At 41.2% G+C, this 10,194-nt stretch overlaps 1 protein-coding gene across 23 annotated transcripts in view; it reads right to left on the bottom strand.

Annotated features, from left to right (window-relative positions):
- Positions 1-9,923, bottom strand: part of WNK1 (WNK lysine deficient protein kinase 1) — a 119,011-nt gene extending 109,088 nt beyond the window's left edge. For 7 of the 23 annotated variants that reach the window (XM_074357259.1, XM_074357264.1, XM_074357262.1 and 4 more), the window contains exon 1: positions 8,500-9,923. In XM_074357259.1, coding sequence (XP_074213360.1) covers positions 8,500-9,252 — 753 coding nt within the window. In that variant the 5' untranslated portion in view covers positions 9,253-9,923. Of the gene's footprint in view, positions 1-3,632; positions 3,654-8,499 lie in introns of those variants that run through there. The other 16 variants (XM_074357266.1, XM_074357265.1, XM_074357263.1 and 13 more) reach the window with 8 other exon arrangements.
- Positions 9,924-10,194: the final 271 nt, after the last annotated feature.

Raw genomic sequence — 10,194 nt, forward strand, 5'->3', positions numbered from 1 at the left:
AAATCATGGGAAAAAAAATCAATTCATACTGCCACTATCAACAACTAAAGCTAACAAACTATAACCTCAATCTCCAAAGTAAACAAAACTGAAGTCCTATGGAAATTACCCTTATTCTGCTTCCTGGTGAGTCAAAAAATAGCATTGATACCTAACAATTATAGGAATTTGTAAGTCCAATTAATTCTTATTAACAATGTAAAACTTGAAAATGAACAATCTGTACACAAAGAAATCGTCTAAAGACCATTGACCAAAACCCTACTAACACTATAACCAATTTGTCTCTAGTAGATGGAAATTTGATACGCATAGATCACTAGAAATAACATTCCCTCTCCTTAAAGACTTAAGTCTAAAAAGAACATTCTTTTTGTATCGTAACCAAATGTAGCATGAGTGTCAGACTACAGGACAGAATAGGCACATCACTCTCAATGACTGAATATTCTGGAAACTAGTTGATAAATGGCATATGAAGTATGAAAACTTACTTGGATTGCATGTAACCATCCACAAAGAATAACCAAAACTAAAACAGTTACTGGCTTAAAATAGACTCTTACTATAGAGACTTAGTAGATACTGATGCAGAGAAAGCAGACAAAATACTATATTTCAATGTTTCAACTTTTAAAGACCCTTCCACGCTCACATACATGTTATCCTTGATCACACCTTCTACTTAGCCAATCTTTCTTGCCCCATATTTGTTCAAATTTGTCTAAAGAAATGGCCTACTCTGTCTCTACTTCTTAACCTCCCTCAGCCATTTTTTAAACCCACTGCAAATTTTCTACTCTTCCAAAACTGTAAGATCACCAGATATCCAGGGCAAGTGTGACATAATGTTAATCTTTGTTAATTCTGCATGTATATGGTGAGTTTGTGATATCTTCTGTACATCTTTTCCAAAAAAGGAAACATTATTATAAATAGAGAACACATTTGTAAGCATATAACTTCAGTTATAAAAGCACCACTGTGTATTTTTTGTGGTGTGAACTATATCTCAGTAAACCTATTAAAAAAAAAAAAAAGGCATAACTCAACCCACGATCTAGATACAGCATGCTCCATCAGAACTTTCTGCCATGATGGAAATGTTCTATATGTGCTATCCAACATAGGAGCCACACATGGCTCTTGACCACCTGAAATTTGGTCAGTGCAACTGAAGAAGTGAACTTTAAATTTATTTCATTTTAATTAATTTAAATTTAAATAGCCACATAACACTTTATGGATAGTGAACTTTATTGGAGAGTGAATAGTGCCAAAATGGAGGATATTATCAGAGACTGACATCTACTTATACGCTCCTTACTCAACCTCCCCTTCTCACCTAGGTAATCCTGAATGTTGTTGTTAATGACTTAATAGCCAAATGCAATTAACAATTTCAACAGCCTAATCTCTACACTTCTTTTCCACTCCTTCTACAATTCATTCTCCACAGTTACTACTATGCAAATTGGACTTCTTTGCTATACTCCAGTCTGGAAAATTTTATTCCCTTGATTATTACCATTCTCCTAGTGTTCATTTAGTCTAACCCCTGGTCTTTCTTTTTCTTTTGCCTACCCAGTAATTACTCCTATTTTGCCCTAGGCCTTTATTCTCCCCTGTCTCTTCCTCTCTTTCTCTCTCCATATATATTCTCTCCTAAGATGATTTCATTTATTTCCATTATTTCATCTATGACTAATACAGACATTTGGGAATCATCGGCCTCTATTTCTACCTCAGACCTGTTCTCTGAGCTTCAGTAAACCTGGAGGTTTAACTAGTATCTCAAAACTCCACATGTCAAATTGAGAACATCAATACCTATTCCCCTCTTAAAAAAGCAAAACCCCTACTCTTTCTTACTCCTTCGCTCAGCTGATAGTACCATCATCTATCCCACCCTCTTAACTATGCTTCATTTTTCCTCCAAACTCCGCTCAGCACTAAACCCTGCATACTTTATACACTAAATATTTAAAGAATCCACTTCTCTATTACTGCCCTAGTTCAGGCCCTAGGAATCTCATATCCATACATAAACTAAACTCTACCATCTCTAGAACTCCTGAAATCCATTCTCCAGAATTTCTGCTACGCAAATCTAACCAATTAACTTCTTTGCTTAAAATTCTTCAGTTACTCTCCACTGCCTACAGCTGAGTATTAGTGGGTGAAGGGTGTGTGGAAAGTTCAAAGAGCATGTAAATATGATAATGATGTCTAGGAACTCTTCAGCATGTTAAAGAGACGATCTGTTACATTTTCCAAATTTACCTTAATCCACAGTGATCTACCAGTCCGAGTAAAGAGAGTATTCACACAGAGATAAATATAGTCATCCCTCAATGTCCAAGGGGAACTGGTTCCAGGCATGCTCCCCAACCCCCACTCCATGGATACCCAAATCCACAGCTGCTCAAGTCCCTTTTATGAAATGGTGTATTTGTATACAACCTACACACCCTCCTGTATACTTTAAATCATCTCTAGATTACTTATAATACCTAATACAATGTAAATTCTATAAAATAGCTATAAACATGACATAAATGCTATGTACACAGTTGCTGCAAGTGTGGCAAATTCAACTTTTGCTTTTTGGAACTTTCTCGAATTTTTTTCCTGAATATTTCCCATCTACAGTTGGTTGAATCTTCGGATGCAAAATCTGCAGATATGGAGGGCTGTGTATCATGTTATTTAGCTCAAAACTATTAGCCATGAAGATGATCCTAACATTATCCCAAACAATCTTTTTCCTTCTATCAACTAATAGAGAAAATGTGCACATCAATAATAATTTGATTCACTAATTTGTTTTCTCTCTCACTGCTTGGTTTATGTATTAGTTTGTGCTTGATTAACACAAGACTATTCACCAGGCACATATTGACCAAAACAAAAAAAAAACAAAAACAGATCACCTGTCTCAAAAACTGAATCCTGCCTGCCCAACAGGCATCTACAGAACGTCTCTTTTTTAACTAACCTGAATATGATGATTATACCAAGTAGATTTCCAAATACGCTTTCTTAAATTATTCCTAAAGTCTAAAATTTCTTAAGATTTCTTAAATTCCTGAGAAAACTGTGCTTGTGAGAATCTGATGATTCTTTTCTAAAAATCACTAAGCACATTAATTTAGCATGTCACATTTAATATGTCAATCTTGCAATGCCAAGACTCAAGTCACATCAAAAGCTAAATTCTTTATGAAAGCCCACCTGAAAAATCTAAATTAATATAAATTAAGGTAGAGATATTATCCAATCAATTAAGTCAACCACAATATCAAGCAAACTAATGTTTCTCCTATCTTTTAAAACTACATATAAAATTATGTCTGCCACCTGTCAAAGGCACAATCCTCTTTCAAATAAAAACACTCTTAAGAAAAGTTTCTGGCAATTTCTCTTCAATTTGAAAAGCTGCTCCCCTTTGTCTTAATATTTAATAAAATTCCTAAGTTGACAGAATAAAAAGCTCCTAAAACCCAACTTTAAGAAGTTTAAAACATTCAATTTATAACAAGTGATAACTTATGGACTTCAAAATAGAATTTTTTAAAAGCATCACTATCCTTTTTATTATATTGTATATAACACCACATTTTTCAAAGTACCTTCACATGCTATTTCGGTTGCTCCTCAGCAATCTTGTGAAGTCAGTAAGACAGGTCACTAATCAGTGTTACACTAATAAATCAGTGTTACAGATTAAGTTCCTTACTCGGGGTCAGATAAGTGGGTAACACAGAACCCAAGTGTTGTGCCTTAAAGCTCATTTCCGTTATATAGCATTGTATTATGCCATAGTGAACTCTGCAAATACAAGATTAGAGAATCTGCTGTGGACCAAAGAAAGGCAAGGAATATGGATGAAATGACCCTGAGATCTACAACTATTCCTAACTAACAGAAAAACATTTATTTAAGTATATTGAGTATCTACTTATATCTTCAAAGAGCTCAAAGACTAATGGAGTAGACAAAGAATGTAAACGATTTTTAATCAATTTGAAGAAAACTGTAAGTATGATCCTAAGAGAATGATCCTAGCAAATTCTGGAAACTAGTCATTCAAAACAGTTGGCATTTGGGAAAGTAACAGGTCATGAAATTAAAAAGTTACGCAGAGGACAGAAAAAGAATCTGAAAGCACTGATGACACCGTTTCAACTCAACATTTCTTCTGTAAGAATGGTAGCAACAGTAAGAGTTTTGCTACATTTTTCAAGCATAAATGTAAACAAATCAAAATCTTCATCAGTAGCCTAAAAAAGATGCTGCATTATCACAGTTAATATTTATTTGCCAGGTCCTGTCCTAAATGTTTTTTATATATACTAATTCATTTAATCATCACAACACCTTTGTAAAATAGATACTCTTACTGCATTTCATTTCACATATAAGAAACTAGCACAAAAGTTACCCAAGGTGACACAATCATTAGATGAGCCAGGATCTGAATTGAAAGGCAGGCATTTTAGTTCTTAATCACTGTGTTATACTGAAGAAAAATAGTGCCAATCTAAATTCAGGTCATGCGAAGTCTCACCTATTCCTGCACACTTGGTTGGTCCTTGAAAAGAAAAAAAAAAGCAAGATGCTATAAATAAGTAAATATAAAGAACTGGTACAGCAAAGCCTAATAACTAATTATTATCAATTTTTTCACACTACACTAACATTTTCAGAAATTATAATTTGAACATAATCACTGTTACTGCTTTTATAGCTTTATCTAAAAAATTTAGAAGCAACCAGAAAACATAAATAACAGGTTTGGGACGATTACTGAAAACGAGAGCCAGTTTTAGTTGAATGTTTCCACAGGCATTAACTAGGATGACTTTCAGATGACCAGGATCTTGCACTAGAAGATGAATGTCAAGAAATGAACTCAAGTCACCTGGCAACAATAGATTCCCAATTTGTTTTACACAAAAACAACCTCTTTCCAAGTTCTTACACTAGAAACAACTGTGATACTAAAGGTCAAAGAAAGGTAAATAAGAGAAAAGAAAAACATTTAAGAAAAGTAAGAGCTAATTGTGTCATGAAAAATCAACCTAATTCTCAATTCCTGTACCACAAAGGTTACTTTTTAGAGCAATAAATCTACATATATTTCAGCCGCTCTTCCCCCACCCCTTCCCCTGACATTAACGGAGGCATTGGGGATTGAACCCAGAACTTCGTGCACACCAACCAAATGCTCTACCACTGAGCTATACCCCAACCCTACATATATTTTAAATCAAATCTTACCTGGCCAAAAGTATCCTGTGTTTATGTCTAATCTGCCCTGTTTAGAAGGGACAAAGGATTATTTTAAACAAGACACCAATCATTCTTTAACTTGCACAGCAGCTACCCTTGACCCATACTCCAAATCAGTGACTCTGAGAATTTAAAAACAAACAGGAAAACTCTGAAGACTATTCCCTGAAATTTAGTTCCTGAGACTGAAAGTTACTGCAGATTCCTAAAAAACAAGGAATATGGCACAAATTTAAAAAGTAAAGATATATATATACAAAATAAAGGACCAACTGTATGGTACAAGGAACTATAGTCAATATCTTATAATAACCTATAATGGAAAAAGAATATATATGTATAATTGAGTCACTTTGCTGTGCACCTGAAACTAACATTGTAAATCAACTATACTTCAATAAAAATAAATTTAAAAATGAAAAACCACACCAAAAAAAGTAAAGGTAAAAAAAAAATCCACAATATTCAAGTGGGAAGATACAGTTCAATGACACATTTTAAGAACTACAGCAACGAAATAAATTATGGTTTCTTAATCACAGAACCACATCCAATTTCTGCAGCATTCATAAACTTTTCATATAACATTAGTATCATATACTCATGAAGAGACATGAGCTTTAACTTACTAAAAGTCAGAGAAAAGCAGGCTCTATTTTGGAGCTTAAACAAAATTTATGATTTGACCTCCCCTTTCAGGTAGATCTGGAAACAATCTCATCAATATATCAAATGAACTCAGTACTTGGATACAGCATGGGAAGAAAAGTGCTTAAAATAAATAAATCATTCTTGAAACTGTGTATAATTATATGTTTTCTTAAAGCAAGTTATACTATGTTTCTTTAAAAAAAAAAAAAAAATCCCTCCCTAAAAAGGCAATGTGAACTCTGCAAAGCCCAGCAGTAACATTTTCTGACCAAGGAAATAGAGAAGTCAGATTAAGGCACATCACTTGCCCAATAAAACCAGGTAAAAAAAAAACTGCATTTTTTTTAATGTTTTTTTTTTATTGATTTATATAGTCAGTTTACAATGTGTCAATTTCTGGTGTACAGCACAATTCTTCAGTCATACATGAAAATACATATATTTATTTTCATATTCTTTTTCACCGTGAGCTACAAGATATTGAATATATTTCCCTGTGCTATACAAGAAATCTGCATCTTAAAAACTCAGTTATCACTGAAAATCCTGTGCTATCAAAATATTACCTACATATTAAGAATCAATACTTATTTTAATAGATAACTATGCATATTGTGACTCTAAAAATAAGCCTAACAGAAACAAGTCTGACTTATGTACCACACTTACCCATTCTTCATCCCAAAAAGGTGAGGTGATAAAATCAATACCCAAATCAAGTCTGGAATTTGCCATGGCTACAGGATCGAATTTCTCCAGAAATACAACAGTAAATTCCGCACCAAAACAAACACATTACATCCTGAGAAGTCTTAAACGTTAAATAATTAAAACTAACAAAATTAATCCATAAAGTGTTCAACATTTACTTGGGTCCAGTCTTAAGAGCATGGTAACTAAGAAAAAAATGTTAAAAAGCACCTATTCAAATATGAAACTATAGCAGAATACAATCCAGCATCAGTAGCAATAGGCATCCTAGATACAAAAAAAAAAAGTCTGCCTGTAAACTAAGTTTGCCTGTAAACCAAAAGGAATCAGATCTAAGTTTTTGAGAATGACTGAGCAATAGAAATAAAGTTAGTTTCACAATTTAAAAAGTCTGCCACCTTTCCAACTCTAAAACACTATAAAATTGAGTGTTTTTTATTTCACAACACCTTAGACCTTCTCTACCACCAACTACAACTTGAGAAACTAAGTTCCTGGAGAAGGGTATTCCTTAGCATGCACAAGGGGTCTTGGGTTCAATTCTCAGTACCACCACTAAAAATAAATAAACCTCATTACCTCCTCCCACTCCCTCAAAAAACCTATAAAATAAATTAATTTTTAAAAAGAAATTAAAGTTCCTAAAAACTTGCCAGTTTTTATTTTCTTCCACATATTAATTTCCCTTCATTTGATATGGCCTTCATCATTTGGAAGGTGACATTCAAAGGGTTAACATGTTAGTTCATGGATAATAGATAAATTCCTAGATCATTCAGTTACTTTCATACCCTATTTCAGCTTGATCCATTTTCTTGGCAAGAAGAATATGGAAAATGGCATTTTTCATGTATAACGTAGGTGGCTTTTCCATTCACTGTAACTCTGCTTCTTCCAACAAGCAATGCACGTTCACTTCCTGATGAGGACAACATTCAATCAAGCAGCTACAGGTCAAGCAACAAGTAGCCCAAACCAGCTATTCAAACCTAGAATATGCTTATCAACCAGAATGACACACCATTATTAACACCTAGAGAGGCTGAAAAGGAAGCCGTGACTCCTTTGGACTCTTGGGAAAGTTTAGCTTAAAAACCTTTTACAAGATTACAACAATGATAACGACACTACAACTGTCAAAGCATACATACAATTTTACATGGGTTCCTGTACTATTTACATCATTACTGAAAACATACTAGTTTCAATTAACAATGTTAAATCACTGCTAGTTACCAGAAGGCTTAGGCATCATTAGGTGAAACAATATCACTTACGGTACCTTTCTAGTCCCCAAGTATTTATCCAAAGAAGAAAGCTTTTTTAAAAACAGTTTATGAGCTACCTGTGCAACCACCAACTAAGACACATCCAAAGGAAGGTCGTCCATGCACAAAGTCGTTCCTAATTTAAAAGGACAGCCTGATTTCAGAGATGGGAACACTCACCCAAAGCACCTGCAGCTCATCACTGCAGACCCTCTGATGAGCACAAGGCAGGAAGACTCTACTTCCCCAACTCAGAAACTTCCCACTAATTCCAAGTTTCCTGCCAGACACTAAAACAACAACGAGTAGGCAATGCGCCTGTACCAGGATGACTTTCACCACTCCTTCCCTAGTAGCAAATCTCCCTGGCTACCAACACTAACTCTTAATCCTATCCAAACACCTACGTGCAAGCCCTAAATTCTGGCTTGCATCTCTTTCAGAAGTTGGCCTCCCGCAACTAGGAACGAACAGTTTGAGAAAAACACGTAAGGGGCGAACTCAGTAAACTGGCCGAAGCAAGCCAAATTTGGGATCCAAAGCACCGTGAAATAAAAAAGGAGGTGGGATATACCTGCAGTTCACACCAGGCGACCTCCACAGTGGTTTCGGTGTCCAGACCCTTGTAAACCGTCTTAAAAGAGCCCCTGCCGATTTCGATGTCAAACTTGAGGAAGCGGCCATCATTGGACATTCCCACGGCCTTGGTCTCCAGCTCCTCGATGTCATCCTGCTGCTGGCTCCGTTCCTCCTGGGGCTCCTTGGCGCTGCCGCCGCCGCTGCCACTTCTGGCCGACGGGGGCTCCTCCTTGCTCCCCGCGTGGCTGGGCTGGGCAACCTGGCGGTCTCTGCCGACGAGGCCGGGGGCCGAGGCGGCAGCTGGGCCCGCGGCGGCAGGTTCCCCGGGGACGCCGGCGGCGGGCGGCTGCCGGGCCACTGGGGCGACGGCGGCGGTCAGGGTCTCCTCGCGGTGCGGCTCCGGGGGGCTCCTCTGCGGGACCGCGGCGGCGGCGCTGGGCTGGGGGAGCGGGAGGGGGAGGCCGGGCAGTTCCAGCGCCGTGGCGTTGGAGTCGCAGATGACGCTGCGGCGGAAGAAGCGGTGCTCTGTGGTGGTAGTCGCGGCCGCCCCCCGGCTGTCCTTGTCCATGGTGTGGCGGCGACGCCGGTACTCCTCCGTCCTGCCGGCTCCGCCGTCCGCCGCCGCGGCGCCCAGTTTCTCCCCCACCGAGGAGTCCGAGCTGGAGCCATTCTTGGGGAGAGGCGCCGGCGGCGAGAGGAACACCGAGCCCGGGGCGCTGCTCTGCTGGTCGGCGGCGCCGCCAGACATGATGGGAGCGGGAGCGAGGCGGGCGGCTCGATTCGCGAAAGGAGGGGGTCGGCCCGGGGCGGCGAGGCTGCGGGCCGACGGCCCCTCACTCGGCACTGACGCGGCGGCCCGAGCGGGAGGCGGGACACCGGGCCCGGCTGCGGCGGCCGCTGCGGCTCTCGAGGCGGGCTGGTCGGGGGAGGCGGCGGGGCGGAGGCACGGGGGCTGGCGCCTCACGGCCCGCACCCATCGTGCGGCGAGCGGCGGCCGGGCGGGCTGCAGCGGCGGGGCCGCGCACTCATCGGGGCGGCGCGCAGCCGGCTCCGAGTCCGGGCGTGCTGGGCCCTGAGGACGGCGGCGGTGGCGGCCCGCGGACCCCGAGCGGGGGCGGCTGAGGCGCAGAGGCAGGGGAGGCCGCTTCGGGGCTCGCGGCCAGGCGGGCGGCCGCTCCTCCTCCCCGCCCAGCTGGACGGCCTCACAGGCCGCCCATCGCCCGACGCGGAGGGAGGGCCCGAGCCCGCTGCTCCTCCGGGCCGAGGAGGGCCGGAAGAAGGAAGGACAGTCACTCCGTCAGGCACCTTCTGTCACGGAGACCGATGCGGAGAGGCTGAGGGAGAAGAGCCGCGTCCGCCGAGGAAACTCCGCGCTAAATGGCGCCGGGCGTCTGAAGCCTCCACTCGGCGCGCTCGGGCCCCGCCCCCCGCCGCCGGGACGCCCCGCCCCCACCCCGCTCGCGGGGCTCTTGCGCAGGCGTGCCGGCCCCGAGGTCCCCTGGGACTTGTAGTTGATGCGGTGGGGAATGAAAGGAACGGGGGAGGCAAGCGCCTACGACTCCCGTGATGCCTTGCGGCGGCTCCGCCTGCCGCCTGCCGGGAGCTGTAGTTCGCTTTGAAACCGCCCCTTCTGGAAGGCGGATGGGAGCGTCCCCGTGGGTTGCTGAGCCCCATCCTTCAGTGGGCGCCA

The sequence above is a fragment of the Camelus bactrianus genome, chromosome 34 (genome assembly GCF_048773025.1).
Source record: "Camelus bactrianus isolate YW-2024 breed Bactrian camel chromosome 34, ASM4877302v1, whole genome shotgun sequence".
In the NCBI taxonomy this organism is placed as follows: domain Eukaryota; kingdom Metazoa; phylum Chordata; class Mammalia; order Artiodactyla; family Camelidae; genus Camelus; species Camelus bactrianus.